This window comes from Myotis davidii, unplaced genomic scaffold (genome assembly GCF_000327345.1).
Source record: "Myotis davidii unplaced genomic scaffold, ASM32734v1 scaffold471, whole genome shotgun sequence".
In the NCBI taxonomy this organism is placed as follows: Eukaryota; Metazoa; Chordata; class Mammalia; order Chiroptera; family Vespertilionidae; genus Myotis; species Myotis davidii.
In genome coordinates this window covers 1,593,341-1,618,558 of record NW_006283354.1, presented here as the reverse complement: position 1 = coordinate 1,618,558, position 25,218 = coordinate 1,593,341, and the positions used below count along the sequence as shown (strand labels likewise).

General features: G+C 36.5%; 1 protein-coding gene across 1 annotated transcript in view; it reads left to right on the top strand.

Annotated features, from left to right (window-relative positions):
* Nucleotides 1-25,218, top strand: part of SEC24A (SEC24 homolog A, COPII coat complex component) — an 80,145-nt gene that overhangs the window by 9,703 nt on the left and 45,224 nt on the right. Inside the window, exons 2-11 of the mRNA XM_006753546.2 lie at nt 2,437-2,913; nt 7,937-8,107; nt 10,287-10,364; nt 10,910-11,070; nt 11,360-11,532; nt 13,184-13,286; nt 14,236-14,362; nt 16,354-16,463; nt 18,104-18,216; nt 19,769-19,887. Of these exons, the coding sequence (XP_006753609.1) occupies nt 2,437-2,913; nt 7,937-8,107; nt 10,287-10,364; nt 10,910-11,070; nt 11,360-11,532; nt 13,184-13,286; nt 14,236-14,362; nt 16,354-16,463; nt 18,104-18,216; nt 19,769-19,887 (1,632 nt within the window). The remainder of the gene's footprint in view (nt 1-2,436; nt 2,914-7,936; nt 8,108-10,286; nt 10,365-10,909; nt 11,071-11,359; nt 11,533-13,183; nt 13,287-14,235; nt 14,363-16,353; nt 16,464-18,103; nt 18,217-19,768; nt 19,888-25,218) is intronic.

Here is a 25,218-nt window from a genome sequence, read left to right as displayed (position 1 = left end):
ATGCACCCCTATGTTCATAGCAGCACAATTTATAATAGCTAAGATTTGGAAACAGCCTAAGTGTCCATCAGCAGATGAGTGGATTAAAAAACTGTGTCACATCTATACAGTGGAATACTATGTGCTGTAAAAAAGAAAGAACTCTTACCATGGATGGACCTGGGGAGCATTATGCTAAGTGAAATAAGCCAGTCAGCGAAGGATAAGTATCACACGATCTCACTCATTTGTGGAATATAATGAACAACATAAACTGATGAAAAAGAAAAAGATCCAGAATAGAACCAAAGAACTTGGATGCTTATAAGCATAACCAATGGACATAGACAATGGGGGTGGTGTTAAAGGCCAGAGCTGGGAGGCAGGGCAGGCTGGGAGAGAACAACGGTGGGAAAGGGGACATAGGTAATACTTTCAACAATAAAGAATTTTTAAAAAATTATTTATTTAATTGTTTTTTTTAAAAATCTTTATTGTTGAAAGTATTACATAGATCCTCCTTTTTCCCTTAACTTCTTTTCCTGCTTTCAAGGCCTACCTGCAGATATTTTTCTAGTCTATGCTTTTTTTCAAAAATATATTTTTATTAAGAGGAAGGGAGAGGGATAGAGAGATTGAAACATGGAGAGAGAAATATCATGATAGACTGCCTCCTGCTCACACCCTACTGGGGATTGAGCCTGCAACTGGGGCATATGCCCTGATCAGGAATTGAACCGGGGCCTCTTGGTTCCTGGATTGATGCTCAATCACTGATCCACACCGGCTAAGTCTGATTAATTTTTTATAGCAGTTTTAAAATGTACAATTCAATGTTCTTTAGTATATTGACAGTTTTGCAACCATAACTACAGTCAGGGTTTTAAAAAATACATTTTTATTGATTTCAGGGAGGAAGGGAGAGAGAGAGAGAGAGAGAAACATCAATAATGAGAGAGAATCATTGATCAGCTGCCTCCTGCACACCCCTCACTGGGGATCGAGCCTGCAATCCGGGCATGTGCCCTGACTAAGAATCAAACTGTGACCTCCTGATTCACAGGTTGATGCCCAACCACTGAACCATACCAGCCGGGCACTACAATTTTTAGAATATTTTTATCACCCAAAAAAGAAACTCTATACCATTAGTAGTCACTTCCCATCCCCTCCTCCTAGCCACTGCAACCATAAATCTACATCTGTGTTTGTGGATTTTCCTACTCTGGACATTTTATATAAATAGATCATATAATGTATGGCCCTTTGTGACTAGTACCTTTCACTTAGCATGATGTTTTCAAGGTTTATTTATGTTGTAGTGTGTTGTCAATACTTCATTCCTGTTATGACCAAACTAGAGGCCTGGTGCACGAAATTTGAGCACAGGTGGGTGTATCCCTTAGCCTGGCCTGTGCCCTCTCACAATCCAGGACCCCTTGTGTAGGGTCCCTAGGCCTGGCCAGTGATTAGGGCCTATCGGGGCTTTCTTTCCCCCGGCTGCCAGCAGCTGGCCCCACCCCACCGCTGCTACTGCTTTCCATCTGTGCGGCACTGCCCCCTTCCCTCCCCTGCCACCAGTCACCTTCCTCTGCTGGTCGACCGGTATGGGGTGCAATCACTTGGCTGGCCTGGGCCTGCCTCTGCAGGGCCATCACTGGCCGGCCCCACACACCTGCCACAGTGTCACTGGCCGGTGGCCTGGGCCTCCCTCTGTGAGGCAATTCATCGTAGAGCGAAGATGCCACCCCCCACCACCCACCCCCATCGCATCACACCTGCCTTGGCTGACCTGGTGCTAGTGCGTGTCATAGCATGGTCGTATAGAAAGTTGTCCGGACGGTTGTTCTGCTGTTTGGTCAATTTGCATATTATGCTTTTATTATTATAGATAATATTCCATTGGTTCCCTTTTGTACCCCTACTTATCAGTTTATGGACATTTGAGTTGTTTCCACTTTTTGACTATTAGTAATAATGATGTTATGATATTCGTGTGTATAAATTTTTATGCAGACGAGAAGTGGAATTGCTGGATTGTATGATAACTGTGTTTAACATTTTGAAAAACTACCAAACTGTTTCCAATGTAGGTGCACCATTTTACATTTTCACTAGCATTGAACGAGGGTTCCATTTTCTGCACATCCTAGTCAGCACTTGCTATTTTCCTTTTTAACAATCCTATTTGGTGTGAGTGGTATCTCATTGTGATTTTGATTTGCATTTCTCTAGTGACTAATGTTGACTGTTTTTGTATGTGTTTACTGGCCATTTATTTATATATCTCTTTGGAAATGTATTTGAATGTTTATTTAACTCTTTTGTTTATTTTTAAATTAGGTTATTTGTCTTTTTATCATTGAGTTGTAAGAATACCATATATTTTATTGTATTTTTTAAAGTATTGCTTTATTTGTTTGCAAGACTGATTTTTTTCCCTCCTCTTTTTGGAAGGTCCTATCCAAAATGCACTGCTGTCTGCACAAGGATATAATTCTCAGCTTCCAGGATCCTACTCTCATCTATTACCAGCAAAGACTTTGAATCCAGTCTCTGGACAGTCGAACTATGGTGGTTCTCAGACTGTTTCTCCATTAAATAATTATCAGGGACCTGGGCAGACTCTTCATAGACCACCTGTGGCTTCTAATGCAGCGACACCTTCACTCCACAGTGGTCCTGTTCCCCGAATGCCACAACATGCTTCTCAGAACCCAGCTGCTACACCAATGCCTTCTGGTAGCTTTCATCCTGGAGCCAATGTACCACCACCTCTGAATTGGCAGTATAACTATCCATCCACAGGATCACAGACAAACCATTATCCTCGTGTATCAACTGGACCAACTATGTCTGGGAATACAAATTTGACAAGTCATCAGTATGTTTCTTCTGGAGATCCTTCACTTCAAAACAACTTCATAAAATCAGGTAGAGTTCTTTAAAATATAGAAATGGGAAACTTTTGCTTAATTAGACATTTGAATTAATGTTTCAAGTCTTAAAACCATTGTAAGACTATTGATTTTTTAAATCATTGTTAATGTTTAAATAAACTATTTCTCTAACCTTTAAGTTAACTTAAAATTGTGGATTGTTCCTGCTTTGCATCTTATCCTCTATGTTTCCTTGAGTCACTCATGATATTTCAGGGATTCTGGAATGCACGCAGAACCACTTCCTTAAGGACTGATCATTACTTTTATTAAATTGGTTCTGTTTTGTATTCTAGGGAAGATCAATCCCTGTGGTTTCTCTTTGGTCTTTTTATTTTAGTTTCTTATATTTTCATTGATTTCAGAGAGGAAAGGAGAGGGAGAGAGAGAGGTAGAAATAACAATGATGAGAGAGAATCATTGATTGGCTGCCTCCTGTATTCCCACACTGGGGATCGAGCTCGAAACTCAGGCATGTTCCCTGACTGGGAATCGGAACTATGACCTCCTGGTTCATAGGTTGATGCTCATTCATTGAGCTACACCGTCTGGCTCTCTTTGGTCTTGATTTGAGACTTGGGTTATCTTTTTGTTATGGCATAGACAGTTTTTGGCCCCAGAAACTGTAAGATCTCAGATGTCAAAACAGATCATACTTTTGGAGTGAGGAATGTTATTGAGCATAACTGCAGTCAGAAAGCAGTAGACATGAAGAACCAATATCAGCCCTTGTCAGTTTGGCTCAGTGGGTAGAACACTGGCCTATGGACAGAAGGGTCCCAGGTTTGATTCTGGTCAAGGGCACGTATGTTGGTTGCAGGTTTCTCCCCTGGCCCGGGTCCTGGTCAGGGCTCATGCAGGAGGGAATCAATCGATGTTTCTCTCATGTTTCTCTCAGTCTTTCCCTCTCTCTTCCATTCTCTCTGAAGATCAATGGAAAAATATCCTCGGGTGAGGATTAAAAATAATAAAAAAATAAAAAAGGAATAAAGTGGCAAAAAAAAGAGAATCCAATGCATTCAATAAGCAAAATACAAAAATAATAAGAAGAAAAAAAGCAGTGGACAGATTTTCATATTTATGTTTTCTTCTAAGAGTTTTAGCTCCAGTATTTATGTCTTTGATCAATTTTGAGTTAACTTTTTTTTATATGGTGTTAGGTAGGGATTCAACTTCATTCTTGTGCATGTGGAGATACAGTTGTCCCAGGACTATTTGCTAAACTATTCTTTCTTTAAATTATCATTGAATTGTCTTGGCACCCTTGTTGAAAATCAATTGCTCATAAATGTAAGGGTTTATTTCTGGACTCTAAATTCTGTTTCATTGATCTATATGTCTATATCTTTATACCAGCACCAAACATCTTGATTATTGTAGCTTTGTAGGGATCTTTGGATTTGGGAAGTCTGGCCCTACCAACTTTGTTTTTTGTTTTCAAGGTTGTTTCGGCTGTACATCACTTTGGGAAGAAATCTATATATTCTTGGACTGACTTTTATCGTTTTATTTTTAACCTCAATGTTTGATCATATCCGCTTCATTTAACTATTAAAATTTGTCTTATACACTTATAAACATTAGTAGTGTTACTTTGAAAAGCATTTAAAACCCTGTATCACAGTGGTTCTCAACCTTCTGACCCTTTAAATACAGTTCCTCATGTTGTGACCCAACCATAAAATTATTTTTGTTGCTACTTCATAACTGTAATGTTGCTACTGTGATGAATCGTAATGTAAATATCTGATACGCAGGATGGTCTTAGGCGACCCCTGTGAAAGGGTTGTTCGACCGCCAAAGGGGTCGCGACCCACAGGTTGAGAACCGCTTCTGTATCGGGATATGCAGGTTGAGTCTGCTCAGCAGACATCCTCAAGGAAACGAACTATGAAAGCATCCAAGTGAAATAGTAAACAATAATTACCTTTTTATATTCATGTGTATTACTGCGTATACTATATACCCTTCATCAGGCTTGTAGTTTAACTGCTAAAACTACTTATTTTTCTTACCTCCTTGATCAGCCATTGACCCTGATGAATGCATTTTGGCCTCGTAAAGAGTAAGGCTATTCCTAGAAACTTAATTTCTTTGTCAGAATCTTTGACCCACAATTGTTAGAACCAAAATTCTCCTGGTTGCTTTTATTTTTTAATTTTTTAAAATTTTTATTTATTGATTCTACAGAGAGAGGAAACTCATATATGCATTCATTGATTGACTCTTGTATGTGTCCTAACTGGAGATTGAACCACAATCTTGGCGTATTGCTCTAACCAGCTGAGCCACTCAGCCAGGGCTCTCCTGGTTACTTTTATTCTTATTCTTATTGACACCATGAGTGAGCATTAGTCAGTTGAAATTAATGAATATTCACTTCATAATTAATAATTATATATAACAATTATTTAATATTTATTATTTTCTAGCACTTTGCCAGATTTTTATATGTGTTATCTTAATTTTTATAACAGTCTCTTTTACAAGAAATAAATCTGAGGCCTGAATCATTTACCCAAAGCCACAAGAAAATAATTTGGGAACAGGTACTATATAAAAAGTGTTTAAGAATAGGTGTAGCCCTAGCCAGTTTGGCTCAGTGAATAAAGCGTCGGCCTGCGAACTTGAAGGTCCCCAGTTCAATTCTGGTCAAAGGCGCATGCCCGGATTGTGGGCTCGATCCCCAGTGGGGGACTTGCAGGAGGCAGCCAATCCATGATTCTCTCTCATCATGGATGTTTCTGTCTCTCTCTACCTCTTCCTTCCTCTCTGAAATCAATAAAAATATATTTAAAAAATAAAAAAAAGAATAGGTGTAGCCTCTTGTTTAAAAACATGATCAATAATCTGAAATATTTTTGGCACTAACAGAAACGTTCAAGTTAGAGCACCTTGACTGCAGCACAAATGTGGTGAAAGAGGCATAAGCAAGTGTCATTACTTATGAAGGTTTCCATGTAAAAGTAGGAGAAAGATAAATAAACTAATGAAATGAACCTAAAATAAATGTATGACTACCCTTCTTTTTTCTTATGAGAAAAAAAATTCTTCATATTTGACCTCTGTTTTTTTCAACCCATCATTAATAATAGGTGCCTGGTTGTTCAATTTCAAAACTCTATATAAGTTATACTAAGTTTCTAGTCCACATATTAAAATTCCACCCCCTCCCCCCCAATAGGCCATCTGTTAGCATCCTTGCATTAGTTTTAGGGATCTTAGGAGACAGGTTCTAAAACACTACTTATTACTGTTATAAATAAGAATTATGCAGCTTGAAAAAATAATGATTATCCTATAAAATATAGCATATTTTTGGATTCAAAAGCATTCTGTTGAAAGCTGTGAAAAATCTCTGTAAGGTCACTTGAATGCTGTTAAACATTAGGTTGTTACATTTTTGTGAACAGATGTGTCATACATTCTTGTTCATGCTGAGTTGGTACTGTACCTTGCCCTTTTGTTCCTTTGACTTGTCTGTATTGCCAAAGATATGAAAGATATGTGTGGGTGCTTCTTTGATAAGGGTGTTTCATGGTAGTGATCTTTGTCTTCACTTTTGTCAACAAGGCACTGATTAGTCTTATTGGGAGCCATAAAGGTTAGTAATACAATAATTTTTCAATTTGGCCCTGGAAAATTGAATACTGTTGACGAAGCATATTGAAAATTTTTGTTATTTGCCTATCTTTATTCCTTTAGTTGTACAAAATTACAGGGTTAACTGTAGAATATATTACAAAGTAAGATTTATTATCTATTACATTTATAAATTCAGAGGATAAAAAAAGCCTTGGGCTGAAAAATTAAATCACATACTTATCAGTATTATTTTATCTACTTTGCAGACTTTGTTCCTCCTCTTTGGCAAATGAGAAGGTGGAAGTAATACTGTTGACTTGAGTGAATAGATGGTTGTGGGTTTTGGAACTTTTGATATCACATAGAAGAATTTCCTCAAGAGTAACTGATAATGTTTTTTACACTAGCCAGAACTTAATTGTCCTAATGGAAAATTGGTGTAGTTGAGGCAGTGAAAATACTGGTAGATACCAGAACAAATATCATGTAATTCTTAGTTTAGTTTGATGAGTACTTTTATACCTTTCAGATAGTGACCTATAAGGCATATGCATAAACTTTGGATCATTTCCTGTTTGTTAGGCTTAAGGAATGTTTTTAATATAGTATTTAAACCATTACCGAAAGTAAACTACTTTTTAAAAAATGTATTTTTATTGATTTCAGAGGGCTTTTATAAAATATATTTTTATTGATTTCAGAGAGGGAAGGAGAGGGAGAGATAGAAACATTAATGATGGGAGAGAATCATAGATTAGTTGCCTCCTGAACACCCCCACTGGTAATCCAGCTCGCAACCCAGGCATGTGCCCTGATGGGAATCAAACCATGACCTCCTGGTTCATAGGTTGATGCTCAACCACTGAGCCGTGCCAGCTGGACAAAAGTAAACTTTTGATTATCATTAGGTTATTGAAAGGTAGAAATTTACAATCTCATTTTTAATAGGTTATACACCGCCAAAAAAATGAAGCAGAATGAAATAAAACTTAGAGAATTTAGAGTATCACAATACTGACAAATTACAAAGTGTTTACAATGCTAACTCTAAACCTAATCAATGTTAATTGAATGGACTATATTAATAGGTTATTAATAAAATTTTATTCGTGTTAATTCTTACTGGAATATTTGATGTGGCCTATTGAAACTGCGACCAGTCAATGAAAAATTAATCAATAAAGAGGGCATTGTCTCTATCTTATAAGTGATTTGATGTTGAATTTATACTGCTTTAATAATTTACTATAGGAGAGACTTGGCAAGATGTAAAGTATGCATATAAATTAAGTTATAAACCTGGGAAGTTAACATATTTCCGGTAATTTGTTGGTGGTTGTAATTAAAATTTCAAAGTTACTCAGATTTAGTGAAAAGCTATTTGGCCTTTGTCTTAAATTCTTAAGTAACGTGAAAAACCAATGTTTTCATAGGTTCTGCACCCCCCTTAGTGAATCCACCTCTGCCTAACACTTTCCAACCAGGAGTTCCTCTTGGGCCTCCTCCAACTGGAGGACCACCTCCAGTGAGGGCCCTAAGTCCTCAGAAATCATCACATAGGGATGTGCCTCAGCCCTCATTTAATTCACCTATCAATCAAGAAGGTAAGCATGGCAAAACCAAGTCAAGTCCTAAAGGTTTGACTTAGGGTTGAAGAATGAATGTTATCTGAAATCTGTGTATTCATATCATATTTTTTCCAGAAAATCTAGTTGTTTTGGTTAGGGTTGGCCTTCAGAAGTTTAGAGTTTAATATATTTTATTGATTTTTTTACAGAGAGGAAGGGAGAGGGATAGAGAGTTAGAAACATCAATGAGAGAGAAACATTGATAAGTTGCCTCCTGCACACTCCCTCCTGGGGATGTACCTGCAACCAAGGTACATGCCCTTGACCGGAATCGAACCTGGGACCCTTGAGTCCGCAGGCTGATGCTCTCTCCACTGAGCCAAACCGGTTAGGGCAGAAATTTAGAGTTTAAAGAACTTCCTCAAAATTCCACAGTCCTATGTATGCTGAGCTTTTAACTAGCATTCAGGAACCACTGCTGTTAACTTTTTTTATTGCTGTGCGTATAAAGTTAGGTGCCTTTCGGGAGAGGGAGGTGAGAGAAGAGTTTCTGCTTTTTTGTTAGAACTATTCTTTTAATATACTGGCTTTTTTCCATGGAAGTGGTATTTTGATTGTCACTGTTACTGTAAATATTAGCAAATATTTATGAATCTAAGCACAAAGTTAAATATACAAGCATTTTGAAGTTTTATATAAATAAAATGTCTTAAAGCATTGTCTTTAGACATAATTTTAAAATGTTTATTAATTTAAATAATATTTTTTAAAATAAGAAATTTGATTTTAGCAGTAATATAACCATTGCAGCAAGATATGGAAATAGGAAAACAGAAAAGGAGGGGAAAAACCATTACCTATATCCTACTACTAAATACAATAAATATAATTTTTCTTGTAGCAGTTCCTTTTTTTTTTAGAATTATAAGTGTGTGGGGGAGAGATTTGTAAGTAGTTTGAAAAGAATGGTATTAACAATGAATAACAAAATGATAAAGCAATGTCCCATAGGTTGCCACATTATTTAAAATTTTAACCAATTAAAAATATACGCACTGTTTTTGTTTGTTTCTGCAAAGTGTTTGTTTTAATCCTTACCCAAGGATATGTTTTGATTTTTAGAGAGAGAGGAAAAGAGAGAGAGAAATATCCATATGAGAGAGAAATATCAATCAGTTGCTTTCTGCAGACAATTTTTTTTTTTGTTAATCCTCACCAGAGGATATGTTTCCGTTGATTTTTAGAGAGAGTGGAAGGGAGGGGGAGAGATAGAGAGAGAGAAACATTGATGTGAGATAGACACATCGATTGGTTGCCTCCAGCACATTCCCATGATGGAGATAGAGATCAAGCCTGGAACAGAGGAGGTACGTGCCCTTTTTCCGAATCGAACCTATCACCCTTTAGTCCAAGGGCTGAGCTCTAACCATTGAGCAACCAGCTAGGACTGCAAACAGTTTTTAAAAGTTTTTCTGTATCAACTCATGGCTAAAATCTGATGGTCTTGAGAATTGCATAGAATTTGTCAATTGTATTGAAACCTTTAAACTTACCTATTTGGTGTCAAAATAACTATTAACGTTAGCACCTATGTACTTAGGTGCTAGAGGTTGATGCTAGTCACTGATTTTAGTTTCTTCTGTACCTGAATTTGAGCTCTTAAATAGCATACATACCTAGAAGTAAATTTTTACTCTTTATAAGCAGATGCCTCTGGTATTTAACTCTTCAAATTGGGGGAAACAAGATTTTTAAAAAATTTTAGTGGTGGTTCTCTAGACTGATGCAGTTGTTCTAATTAATTTATATCACCTTCAGATTAATTCTAAATTCTACCTTTTCCATATTTTGAAAAAAGTTATTTTCTCATAATTTTATTTTATTTTTAATTAGTATTGATTTTTTTCAGTGTGTATTGCTCTTAAGAAGCTTTTAATGCTATTATTGCAAATGCTGAAATCTTTCAGATAGTATATAATTTTGTACACTCCACAAAGGACCATCCTTTTTAGAAGTTTATAAAATTATTTGCTACTTTGGTATATTTTGTACATTTAAAAACTGGCATTGTTTAAATTTTATTTCAACATTTGACATTTTTCTTGGGCTGTGGTTTAAACTATATTTGTCATTTGAAAAGTTATCTTAAATTAGTTCCAGTCTTATTGAAATTGTAACAATTGTTCTAATGTAAATATTAATAAACTTTTCTTAGGTATAACATCAAGTACCAATAATGGGTCTATGGTGGTTCACAATCGTTATGATGAAATTGAAGGCGGTGGCTTCTTGGGTGAGATGCTACGAAAGTTTTTTTTGTTGTTCATTTTAGGAAACAAAGAAGAAATCTTTATAATCATGTCTCACAACAATGATTACTGTTAGCATTTTTTATCTCCATGCATATAGATTTCTTTTGTTAGTTTTTTCCCTCGGAGTTGAGATTGTGGGCTTTATTATTATGATGCTATGACTGTAAAGTATTTTTATCAGTTAGATTTATTTAAATTGATTTAACCAATTGAACATTTAGTATGTTTTCATTAAAGTTATTTTAAATTAGAATTTTCATTTGAATACAAAGTTTCATACATATAAAAGTAATGAACTATATAAATCTTATTTTTGTGTTTATAGTTGTAGTCTATATTAAGTAGATTTTAATCATTGCTATTACTTTGTTGCTAGTATTTGTCTTATTTTACAAAAGTGATAGATGAAAGTATTAACTTATCAAAAGGATTTTAGAATTATAATTCTTATGATTTAATGGATCTATGTGTTGATTTAAAGTATTCTGGAGTGTAAAATAGAACTTAAAAGTTACCTTGTTTCTAGCAACACCACAGCTTACTGATAAGAATCCTACAATGAGCCGAAGTGTTGGATATTCATATCCCTCTTTACCACCTGGTTATCAGAACACACAACCACCTAGTACAACCGGAATGCCACCCTCTTCCTTGAGCTACCCAAGTGGGCCACAGGCCTTTACTCAGGTAAACTTTTTGTTTCTGTTTTTTTACTCATTATCCACCTTTCTGTTTAAACTGTAAGTACATGAAAAAGTTTCAGGACGTGTATAATGAACATTTTTAAACCATTAGAATAATAATGGATATTTCATAAGACTTTGTCCTGTTACATATCTCCAGAACCAAAAAATTGATCAGAAAGTCTAGATTACAGTTTTATTTAGAGAGGAATTAAGTAACTACGTCCTTATACACTTCTGTTTCAACTGAAGACATTATAAAGACTATTTACTTTGAAATTATACATCTTTAGAATTCCTTAGGTGCTAATCATTTAACTGCAAGCATGAGTGGATTGAGTCTACATCCAGATGGGCTAAGAGTTATTAACCTTCTTCATGAGAGAAACATGCTTCCATCAACACCTTTGCAGCCTCCGGTTCCAAATTTGCATGAAGATATCCAGAGACTCAACTGTAACCCAGAGTAAGGCTTCAGTGTTTCTTACATTTTACTCGTTCTAAAAACTTTCAGATTTCTTTGGAGTCATATATTATGAACAAGTTGTGCAGATATATTAATTTATGAAAGTAGTTCTGCTGGTAGAAAACAACTCTTAGTTGCTTATTTAATTGATATTTGAAATGTTCTAAGCTCAGAAATAGGGTTGCAACTTCTGAGATGATTGCTGCCTTTATCAGCTATAAAGGTGGTGTGGCCCTAACTGGTTTGGCTCAGTGGATAGAGCGTCGGCCTGTGGACTTAAGGGTCCCAGGTTCAATCCCGGTCAAGGGCATGTACCTTGGTTGCAGGCACATCCCCAGTGAGGAGTGTGCAGGAGGCAGCTGATGGATGTTTCTCTCTCATCGATGTTTCTAACTCTCTATCCCTCTCCCTTCCTCTCTGTAAAAAAATCAATAAAATATATTTTTTAAAAAAAGGTGGTGTGATATTCATTATCATTATGGTAGCTATATTATTTCTTCAGTCCAAAGTACAGAGATTTAATTCTATATAATCCTTTATGTGCTCTCATTTCAAATTGTTTTTTTTATAAAAAACATAATTATAACACTCTTTTCTTAAAATTGACCATATAGGCTTAAATATATATAGCAAAGATGTTCTGAGAAATTGAATTTTGTTATAAATAGTATTTTAGAACCTTTAGCAAATTTGGATCATCACCGGTTTGGCTCAGTGGATAGAGCATCGGCGTGCAGACCAAAGGGTCCTGGGTTTGATTCCAGTCAAGGGCACATACCTTGGTTGCAGGCTCCCCTCCGCCCTGGGCCCTGGTCAGGGCAAGTACAGGAGTCAACTGATTGATGTGTTTATCTCACATTGATGTTTCGCTCTGTCTTTCCTTCTCTTCCTTGGGTGAGGATTAACACACAAAGAAATGGGTCATTTGATAGTCTAGATTTACACACAAGCAGAGAAGAGAGTTTTCTTTAATTATATACTAGAGATTGTAACCATCTACCCTCTCTTTCTGAGTAGGATTTAAATGGGATAAAATTTGAGAGCGCCTGTTGAAATATCTTATGTATTCATAATCTGATCCAGTATTAAAATTGTACCCTTTTTTTGGTTATTAACCCCTTCCCCGGCAGAAACGTGTATACTCGTTTTCACAAAATGTTCTTTTTCAGTCGTCGACGAGTATACTAAGAAAATATGGTAAAAAAATATGGTTTATAGGAAGACGAGTTACAAACTGTTTTCATAACCAGCATCAAAAATACTATATAGAACCAAAATAAAAAAATTAGTCTGAAAAAGAAACGTTTTTAACAAAAAAATTGTTGGGGAAGGGGTTAATCCTCACCTGAGAGTATTTTTTCTTTTGACTTTTAGAGGGAGTGGAAGGGAGGGAGGAAGGGGAGAGAGAAAGAGACACATTGATTGGTTACCTCCCCAATGCACACTGATAGGGCCTGGGGATCAGCCAAGGCACCAGGTGTGTTCCCTCGTTCCCTCAACTGGGAACCAAACCTTTAACCCTTCGGTCTGAGCCCAACCCTAGCCACTGAACTAAACCAGCCAGGGCAAAATGTGTACTTTTTAAATCTTTTTGTTGTTGTTCAAAAATAATCATAGCAACAACTGATACATCATTTTTACTTTAATAAAGGTTATTTCGATGTACATTGACTAGCATTCCTCAGACTCAGGCCTTACTGAATAAAGCCAAACTTCCGTTAGGACTGCTGCTTCATCCTTTCAAAGACCTAATGGTAAGTTATAAATTATTTACCTATTAAAATACTTTACCTAGTCTCCCCGTTCTGCCATTCTTGGAATAAAATTTGTTCTTTAGGAAGCTGTTTTAAAAAAAGAAGAAAAGGGGCCCAAATCCTTCTGATCGACCCTACCCCCACTCCCTTAAAAAAGCCTTTTCACTTTTGCCCTAAGGCTCTGGGACCTTGACATATGGCCACCTACTGTTGAGAGGATCAGTGCATAAGTGAATTGATTTTCCCAAAACAAATCTTCAATTGATGATGGGATTTTATTGCCTTTACTGATATTTTTATATTAAGACTTTACAACTTTTTTTTAATGTAGGATAAACTTTAAATAGGAGCGTAATTGCAAAGTTTAATTGAATATTTAAATATGACAGTTCTTTCATGAGAACTTAGTAAGCCTCTTACTATAACATGAAGAAACTTTGAAATAATTTGTTTTAGAATAGGGGTGGGAACGTATAAGGCCTGTGAAATGATTTCATCTGGCTCTGCCAAGGCATTAGCGGTGAGTTAATTGAATGTTTGATCAAATATAACAGTTTGTATGGTCCAAAAATGATGTTATATATGTCGAAATGGCCCTTGGCAGAAAAAGGTTCCCCATCCCTGTTTTAGAATGTTGATGATTCCTTTGCCACCCATCTCAGAAATACATTATAAGTTTACTATGTTGGTTTTGCGTATAAATGTTAATGAGAAAATAAGTACTTTTTAAAAGGTAAAATTTAAGAGACCAATCTTGGAGAAAGCAACAGGGTTTCAAATCAATACATCTCTGCTACATAATTTTTTGTGTCGCATTTTGGACACTTTTTACCCTGGGGTTTTTCCTCCAAAGTTACAATAATATCCCAGCAATTATTTGGAAGGTATGATTAGTGCTTCGCCTTAGTTACGATGATCACTGCCTTAAAAAAATTAGTTGTTTTTTCAGCAATTGCCTGTGGTTACCTCCAGTACAATTGTGAGATGCCGTTCATGCAGGACATACATCAACCCTTTTGTCAGCTTTCTTGATCAAAGGAGATGGAAGTGTAACTTATGTTACCAAGTCAATGATGGTATGTTTTTTTTGAAACATTTTAAAATTTTTACTTCCATTGTAGGGACATCAGATAATACAAATGTGAAGTTAAAAGAATCAACAGTCCTGTCTTACTTACCTGTAAACATTCCACTCAGAAATAGCTTCTGTTAACTTTTTTCTATGCACTTAATTCTACATATAAATAATTATATTCTTCTTAAGCAAAAAAAAAAAAAATGATAATATTACTTTGATACCACTATTTTACATTTATTATGTTGGGTATAATAATAAATGGCATATTTTATGGTGTTATTTAAGCCTGTAATTTATGAAATATTTTTATTTAGAAATTGTCCAATGCCTTTAATCTAGGGCAGCGATTTTCAACCGGTAAACCTAGACAGAAAGAGGGAAAGAATTTTTAAAATGCGATAGATACCTGACTAGTCAGGGGCACTGACCTCTTTTCTCTTAGACTGTCAAATAAAAAATGACAACAGCCAACACAACAATAGCTGTCAGGTGTGAATGAATCATAATTATACCATTTTTTTTGTCAGATCAACAAAATATATAATACATTTTCTGGTGTGCCACATAATTTTAGTAATTAGTTCATGTGTGCCATGAGATGAAAAAGGTTGAAAATCACTGCTCTGGGGTAAAAGAAAGTAAGTCCACAGATTAGCTGCCATTAGCTTTATTCACTGCTGTATGAAGGGAGGTGGGCAGTGCTAGAACGTTAGTTGAATGTAGTTTTCTCAGTAATTGAGAAGGAGGAGATCTCTTTCAACTGTTTCACAATTTACTTTTGAGGAATATCATCTAACCAACTATACTTTAATAGGATTCTAGAAGAAAAAGTGTATGCTGATATCTACATTGAAAATTAAGTGTGCTTGGAAGGAAATTTCATTGAGCATTTGGAAATAAAGGAATTTAAGATATCTCTCAAAATTATTTTTAAAATGTTTTTATTTATTGATTAGAGAGAGACATTGATTTGTTCTACTTATTTTATGCATTCAGGAGTAGAGGAAAGTGAGGATAGAGTAAGAGCATTCTTTTTATTCTATAATAATTCAGAAAATATATGTATAGTGTTTAGTCCACCTTAAAATCTTACGTATATGTGCTTCAGTATATGAAATGAGATGATAATAAAGGTTGAAGTCACTTTCATATGCAGCACAGACTATTTCATGAACTATGGCTTATCTTTTAGCTACATAAGAATTTGAATTTCTAAACAGAAGACAGCTGCAATGATAATTCATTTAGAAAATACTCTTTGAGCTCCATTATACCATAAGTGGTAGGCAACTGATGTTCCATAGAGGTCTTATTAATTAATGAAATTCACCATACCTTTAGACTTTAAACTTTTAAGTGTTTTTACCATACCTTTCAAGGAGTATCCAGAGTCTTTACATATTATGTGTCAAATGTTAATATCCTTGTTAAAAAAATTATTGGCATTTAATAAGTTTTTATAATTTTTTCAAGCTATTTTAGAAAAGCTTTAGCAAGAATTAAGATGAAGAGGATATTAGAAGACAGGGAAAGAAAAAAAAATAACAGTGATTTGCCCTACCTGGTTTGGCTCAGTGGATAGAGCGTCGGCCTGTGGACTGAGGGGTCCCGGGTTCGATTCCGGTCAAGGGCATGTACCTTTGTTGCGGGCACACTTCCCAGTGGGAGGTGTGCAGGAGGCAGCTGATCGATGTTTCTCTCTCATCGATGTTTAACTCTCTATCCCTTCCTCTCTGTAAAAAATCAATAAAATATATTTTAAAAAATAAAAAAAATAACAGTGATTTAGTATATAAAAGTAAGACATATGCAGGACCATTTAGTATATGAGGAACTTGAATGGACCTCAAAAACAAAGTGTACATAATTATCCCTTAACATATAGTCTATATTGAAGTATTTATAAATTACTAAATAAGAAAACAGCCAAACACAAGGTTTATTAAACTTAATCTTAGTTTTATCATTTTATGTTATCAACTTATATAGTTCCTGAAGAATTCATGTACAACCCTTTGACCAGAGCCTATGGAGAACCTCACAGAAGACCTGAAGTTCAAAATGCTACAATTGAGTTTATGGCTCCTTCAGAATACATGGTAAGTTTTCATTTTTTAGTATAACGTATTTATCTCATAATAGTGGGCTTTAAATAAAACAACATAGCATCCTTTAACAAAATTTTATAGTTTTAAATTTAGAAAAGTTATACATGTTCATTATAAAAATAGTTAATTAGTATATAAGGATAAGTCTGAAAAGTGTACTAGTATGTAAAGTTCCACTTATGATTCTGGTGTGTTCATCTAGAAATTGCAATACCATGTTGAGATCATATTTACTTTTAAGTCACTTCCAATTTTTTAAATTACAAATGATGGTGTGATGAGCATCCTCTTCCAAGTACTTTTGTTGTTGTTGTTTATTAATCCTCACTCAAGGAGTGGGATATTTTTTCCATTGATTTTGAAAGGGAGTGGAAGGGAGGGAGGAGGGAAATGGAGAGAGAGAGACAGAAAGAGACATCGATAGACATAGATTGGTTGCCTCCTGAATGCGATCGGAGCTGGGTATGGAATGTGCAACCCAGAAACGTGTCCTTGGCCAGGAATCAAACCTGCAACCCTTCGGTGAGTGGGCAGGTTTGCAGGTTCGATTCTGGTCAAGGGCAAGTACTTGGGTTGCAGGCTCGATCCCCGGCCCTGATCAGGGCTTGTGTGGTAGGCAATCAATGTGTCTCTCACATAGATGCTTCCTTCTCTCTCTCTCTCTTTCTCTTTCTCCCTCCCCCGCCCCCCTCTTCCTCCTTCCCAACCTTCCACTCTCTGTAAAAAATCAGTGGAAAAAATATCCTCCAGTGCGGATTAAAGAATGAATGGTTGGTTGGTAGTAGCTGTCCCTTTGTTGAGTTAAAAGCAAAAAGTGCAGAAGCATTTGTTCTTTTGAATTGGCCTTCCTGGATTTCTTTTCTTTTACCTCCCAGGTTTTACGAAAATGGCTTTCTTTAAATTTGGAACTTGCCTATAGCAAGAGGTTTTGCTTCTTCCCAACTTACCTCTTGGGTCAACAGATTCTGTGGTTCAGCAAGTAATATTTACCAAAAAACCCCACAACCACACACAAAAGTTAGTACACTATATGCGCCAGTTCTGATTGTGGTTACTTGCTGCTTTTTATTGAATTGAAAACAGATCTTTGAATTGGGAAGTTTAAAAACATAATTGTACATTTTTGTGAAACTTGGCTGAAATGTGTTTGTTAAATAAATAACGAGCTCAGGCAACTTGATTTGTCACTTTCAGAACTGTAATTCCCCCTAAGTTGTGAAATATAAAGCACATATGGAAAAATCTATAAAACAAAAATATATAGTATGCCAAATAATTATAAATGCTGTGTTAGTACCACCCAGGTCGAGAAATTGAACGTTGCTAATATTCCCAGAAGCCCTTCGGATCACATTTCCTCCCCTTCCCATGCTGGAGAAAACAGTCTTCTGACTAATAGCAATCACATCCTCATTTTTGCCCCTAAGTATCCATCTGAAAACAATATGGTATAGTTTTGCCTGTTTTTTAAACTTCTATTCTTTCTACATTATTTTTTTACTCTGTTGTTTATTATAGTCTCCATTTAATTTATAATAATGCTTATTTTATTGTTTTGCTGTATGTGGTCAGGACAAATGATAAATTTAAATTTAATCCTATTAAATGTATTTAATGATTTTTTTTTTCAGTTACGACCACCTCAACCTCCAGTGTACCTCTTTGTGTTTGATGTGTCTCACAATGCAATTGAAACTGGATACTTGAATTCAGTTTGCCAGAGTTTGTTAGACAATCTGGATTTGTAAGTATCTTGATTCAGCTTCAGTTGGAAACTGTTTACAAAATGGATAGTTTCAAAATACAAAAAAAAAGCTATGTAATTATATTCTAAAAGCCTACTTAAGTCAGTTGTGAACTTTAGGCCTTGCTTTCTCCAAAATTCTATTTTAACTTTTTATTTTGGAAAAATTTTAAACATAGAGTAAATAGAAAGAATGTAATGAACTTCCAAATATCCATCCCTTCTCCCTCAACTTTAACATTTTTAGCATTCAGCTATTCTCTTCCCCCCCCCCCCCCTTAATCTTATAGCGGAAGGGAGAAAAGGAGAGGGGAGGGGGAGAAAGAAACATCAATTAGTTGCTTCCTTCACTTGCTCTGACCATGGATTGAACCCAAAATCTGGGTATGTGCCTTGATTGGGAATTGAACCCACCACCTTTTAGTGTACAGATGACGTTACCACTAACTGAGCCACACCGGCCAGGGCAGCATTCAACTGTTTTTGCTTTATGTAATCATACAAACATACCCCCCCTTGAGTACTTTAGTGTAAATCTCAATCAGCATATCATCTTACCTGTAAATACTTGGGATTATTTTTAGCTCTAATTAAATAGGAGTGTCACGCCAAACAAAATTAACAATAATTTCATAATATCAACTAATACCCAGTTCAGTTTTTATTCTGATTGTTTCAAAAATGCTTCTTTGCTATAGGTTTGTTGGAATAAGAACCTAAACTATTTTTACACATTGCATTTGGCTGTTATGTCTCATAAGTCTCTTAAAATATCTGTGCTTTACTTTTTTTTTATTTATTTAAAAATAGCTGTACTTTCTTTCTTTCTCTCTCTCTCTCTCTCTCTCTCTCTCTCTCTCTCTCTCTCTCTCTCTTTTAAACATCTGTACTTTAAATGGTGCTTAGTTACTTAGGGTAACCTATAAAAGTTTGTGTGACCTTTTAGTGTAATGCATTATAGTGTACTTGTGTTCTGTCGAAGAATATGGAAAACAAAAATCTCATCAGAAACTAACTCCCTTACCTTGATGATAAGGGGCATACTTGTTCTTGCCAGCATTTGTACTTTTAGTGTTACAGGTTGCGTATGGGGATTGTCTGTTGAGGAAGAGTCTACTGATTCACCCAAACATGGGTAAAATTTTTAACAGCTATGCAGTATCTAAATTTATATTAAATTTTAGAGTAGGTATATAGTAATTTTGTAATGTATTTTATAAATTAAAATCTTCTACAAAGTTTTGTTTATGCTTCCCAGTATTTTTATATGCCATTTTCCAAGTGATTATATAATTTTATGTAGGTGTAATGAGTTTTGAATTGCTGTATTATTACTGGGTTTTCTTGATTGTTTGGTTTATGTGTAGTGTTTTCACTGTGAGTAGGGTATGCTTTCATGGTGATTAAACATTGGAGGGGTTAAACGTTTATGTTAGGACAAATTCTATAATATGAAAGTAGATATTTTCATGTAACTTTTATTGGATATTTAATATATATGTATATGAATATGAGAAAACTTGATAAAATACTCTTCTAAATTTACTTTTAGGCTTCCTGGCAACACTAGGACAAAAATTGGCTTCATAACATTTGATAGTACAATCCACTTCTACAGTCTTCAAGAAGGTCTCTCTCAACCTCAGATGCTAATAGTTTCAGATATTGAAGGTACATATTATACACTTGAAATTACTGAACTATCTTAGTCATTTGTAGCTTTAGAAATATTTCATGACTATTTGATAAATTAAGAGTGTATAGTATAATTCTATATTGAGGAAAACCTTGAGTGTAATATCATAAGATTGTTGGAATTGTAAGAGTCCTTAAGTTCAATGCCTCATTTAATAGAAGGAGGAAGCAGTTATGGAGGTAAAGTGAATTATAAACAAGGCAACACATTTACTAAAAAAATATTTGAGGAGAGACATATAGACCAATAGAGAACCCAGAAATTATATAATATAGAAATTATATAATAGAATAGAGAACCCAGAAATAAACCATCACATATGTATGGGCTTTGATTTTTTACAAGGATGCTAAAAACATTCAATGGGGAAAGACAGTCTTCTTTTTTTTTTTAATATGTTTTTAGAGAGAGGAAGGGAAAGGGAGAGAGAGAAACATCAATTGGCTGCATCCTGAACGCCTGGGGATCGGGCCCCAAGCTGGTCATGTACCCTGACTGGGAATTGAACCAGCAACCTTTTGGAGCATGGGATGATACTCAATGAACTGAGCCACACCAGCTAGGGCAGAACATACAGTCTTTTCAAAAATAGTTCTGGGAATACTGAACATGCAGATTAATGAAGTTGGACCCTTACCTTAAACCAGATAAAAAAATTTAACTCAATGGATGAAAGAGCCAAACTTAAGAACTAAAACTACAAAATACAAAACTCTTAGAAGAAAACATAGGTGAAAATCTTCATGACATTGGAGTTGACAGTGATTTCCTGGATCTGACACTGAAAGCAAAGACACCAAGAAAGAAAAAATAATAAAATGGACTTTTTCAATATTAAAACTATTGTATATCAAAGAACACTACCAAGAGAGTAAAAAGACAACTCACAATAAAAAAGGCAACTCACAGAATGGGAGAAAATATATGCAAATCATACTAGTATATCTAAGGAAGGATTAATATTCAGTACATCTAAAGAACTACTCAACAACAAAATGACATCAAAAATAGGGCAAGAGCTTGAATAGATATTTCTCTAAAGAATATATACAAATGACCAATAATGAAATAATGACAAAATACCTAATGTTATTAGTCATTAGAGAAATGCAAATCAAAAACCACAATGAGATACCACATTTCATGTTCACTGGTATGGCTATTACCCCAAAACGGAAAGCAACAAATGTTGGAAGGGATGTGGAAACATTGGAACTTTTGTGCATTGTTGGTGGCACTGCTGGTGCAGCCACTATGGAAAACAGTATGGAGAGTCCTCAAAACATTAAAAACAGAGCTGCCATTTGACCCAGCAATTCTACTTCTGGATACTTACCTGAAGAAAACAAAAACACTAATTCAAAAAGACATATGTTCCCCTATGTTCATTGCATCAGTACTTACAAAAGCAGGATATGGGAAACAACCTAGGTGTCTATCAATAGATGAATGGATAAAGAAGATGTCGTGTGTGTGTGTGTGTGTGTGTGTGTGTGTGTGTGTGTGTGGTATACACACAATGGAATATTACTCATCAGTAAAAAAGAATGAAATCTTGCTATCTGCAACAACATGGATGAACCGAGAGGGTATTATGCTAAGTGAAAGAAGTCAGATAGAAATGGATGCATAGATGTAGAGAACAAGCTGATGGTTGCCAAATGGGAGGGGGTGGAGAATGGGTAAAATAAAATAAATATATATAATAAGTAAAAATTTAAAATAAAAATGGTACAGTGCTATTAAAAATAGTTTAGCAGTTCCTATAAAAGTTTTAACACATTGTGATCTAATCTATTTTCCTGTATATACCTAAAGGAATTGAAAGCAGGTACACCTAACAAATACTTGTATACCATTGTTCATAGTACCATTATTTTTTAAAATATATTTTTTGATTTCAGAGTGTGTGTGTGTGTGTGTGTGTGTGTGTTTATAGATTTCAGAGAGAGGAAGGGGGAGGGAGAGAGAGATAGAAACACCAATGATGAGAAAGAATCATCAATTGGCTGCCTCTTGCACTGACTCCACTGGGGATCGAGCCCACAACTGGGGCATGTGCCCTGACCAGGAATCGAACCTCCTTAACATTCTGGTTCATAGATTGACGTTCAATCACTGAGCCATGCCAGCTGGGCACAGCAACATTATTTACCAAAGCGAAAAGGTGGAAACCACCCATCAACAGATGAAAGGGTAAACAATATATATATATAATGGGATGTTATTTATTCATCCTCAAGAATGAAATTCTTTGTTTATGATCACTGAAAAAAATTGATCATAGAGAGAGGAAGGGAGAGAGAGAGGGAAAGAAACATCAATTGGTTGCCTCCTGCACTTGCCCTGACTAGGGATTGAACCCACAGCCTTTTGGTGTATGGGACAATGCTCTAACCAACTGAGCCACACTAGCCAGGGCAAGCATGAAATTCTGACTTATGCTACATACATGGATAACCTTGAAAACACTATACAAAGTGAAATAAGCCAGACATAAGAACAAATATTGTATAATTCCACTTATATGAGGTACCAAGAACAGAAAATTCATAGAAATTGAAAGTAGAATACAGATTACCAAGGGCTGGGTAGGAAAGAAGGATAGGGAATTATTATTTAAATAGAGGCCCAGTGCACGGATTCATGCATGGATGGGGTCCCTCAGCCTGGCCTGTGCCCTCTCATAATCCGTGACCCCTTGGGGGATGTCGGACTGCTGGGTTTCAGCCCGATCCCTGCAGTCCAATATTCCCCCTCCTTCCCCCTGCCCAGGGATATAGCAGTGCTGAAGCAGCAGGCAGCTAGGTAGGAGCCCCAGCCAGGGCTAGGCACAGTTGTGCTGCTGCTCATCCCAACCCCGCTGTGCCTGCTGCTGCCACCACTGCTCAGTAGCACTGCCGCAAAGGCAAGAGAGGCTCCCACCGCCACAGCTTCACTTGCCAGCTGTGAGCCTAGCTGAGTGGTGCTCCCCCTGTGGGAACACACTGACCACCAGGGGACAGCTCCTGCATTGAGTGTCTACCCCTTGGTGGTCAAAGCACGTCATAGCAACTGTTCGTTCAGTCGTAATGGTCGCTTAGGCTTTTATATATATAGATGGGTATAGGATTTCTGTTTGGGGTGTTGAAAACTTTTGAAAATATAACAGTGTTGGTTACAAACACTGTGAATGTCTTTAATACCACTGAATTGTACACTTAAAATGGCAAGATGATACATTTGTTATATTATGTATGTTTTACCACAATTTAAAAAGTTAAGTGTGAGACTAAAAATATAAAACTGTTAGATGAAAATATAGAAATAAGTATTTGTGACCTTGGATTAGGCAGTGATTTCTTAAGATATAGCACCAAAAACACAAACAAGAAAAACATAGATAAATTAGACTTCTTCAAAATTAAAAACTTTTGTGTTAAATTCAAAGGACACCATCAAGCCGAAACCGGTTTGGCTCAGTGGATAGAGCGTTGGCCTGCGGACTGAAGGGTCCCAGGTTCGATTCCGGTCAAGGGCATGTGCCTGGGTTGCGGGCACATCCCCGGTGGGGGATGTGCAGGAGGCAGCTGATCGATGTTTCTCTCTCATCGATGTTTCTAACTCTCTCTCTCTCTCCCTTCCTCTCTGTAAAAAATCAATAAATATATAACAGGACTCAATCTGGAGTGATATTGGGCAAGGAAAGGTTCCTTCCTTGAAGACCGACTTCCAGACTGAAAGGCCGTGCAGCACAGCCCACGGAACTCTCTGCAATGGGAAAGGGTCTGCTTTGTGTGTTTAACATAGTAGCCACCAGCCAAATAGCTACTGAGCACTTGAAACATGGCTAGTGCAAACGAGACACCGAATTTTATATATTTAAAAAAATAAATAAATAAATAAACAAATAAAACAAAGGACACCATCAAGAAAGTGAACTGAGCCCTAGCTGGTTTGGCTCAGTGGATAGAGTGTCAGCCTGCGGGCCAAAAGGTCCTGGGTTTGATTGCAGGAGGCAACCAATCGATGTGTTTCTCTCACATCAGTGTTTCTCTCTGTCTTTTCCTCTCACTAAGATCACCCCCTTTCACCCAGATACTTTTTTAGCATAAAGTAAAATCTAAACAGGTAATTCTCATGGTGGGCCAAGTTGTGAATTTACTGTTGTGTTCCAGCCTCTCTCAATTTTATACATGACCTGATAGATGGAATATCCCTTGCTGGATGTCACATAGAAGAAGAAGAAAAAAGGGACTTCTGGGCAAGATGGCAGCATAGGTAAACTCAGTACTCCACTCCTCTTATAACCACATCAAAATTACAACTAAACAACAACCATCATTCAGAACTACCTGAACCCTGGCTACATGGAAGTCTTACAAATAGGGAATTAAAGAAGAAGGCATATTGAGGCCCAGTAGAAGGGGCTGGTCCTAAACTCACGGTGGGAAAAAATGGGAGGGATATCTCGGCTGCAGAGATCCCCCCTGAGGAGCAAGGGGTCGCCAGCCCAGGGTTGCAGTGCCAGGAAGAGAAGACTTCGGTAACTCCTGGTTGTAAAAAACAGCGGGGATTGAGGATGAGGGAGAAGGAGGGCTATTGGAGTCTTGGGCAGTTCCTTTTAAAGGGCCTGCCCACTGACTTGCTCAGACTCACTCCCTCTGAGCTCCAGGACTGGAGCTGCAGCTTAAAGGCACCAGAGAACATATGGGGAGGAACTGAATTGTCCAGCCTCAGGGCAAGAACTTGGGGGCAGGGGCAACTTTCTCCCAGACAGAAGTGCTAGCAGAGGCCATTGGTCTTTTGATGAGCTCTCCCCCGACAGAGCCAGCAGGCAGGCTTCATATCTAAGACTCCATCAATCTGGCTCACACTGTTTGCCCTGCCCTGGTGATTCCCTGAGGCCCTACCCCACTCATCTTTTAGCCTTTTCAATAGGAATGGCCTATCTTGGATCATGCTTCAGATTTTCCTAAGATTAAGCATACACTAACTGAAATGAAGAATAATTTACAGGGAATCAACAGTAGAGTAGACGAAGCTGAGAATCAAATCAGTGATTTTGAATATAGAAAGAACAGAAAGAAAAAGAAATTTTAAAAAATGAGGATAGTGTAAGGAGTTTCTGAAAACTTCAAGTCATATCAACATTTGCATCATGGAGGTGCTGATTAGAGAAGATAGAGAGAAAGAAATTGAACACATACTTGAAAAAATAATAACAAAACTTCCCCAACTTGGTGAAGAAAATAGACATACAAGACATACAAGACAGGAAGCACAGAGTCCCAAACAAGTCGAACCCAAAGAGGCCCATATCTAGA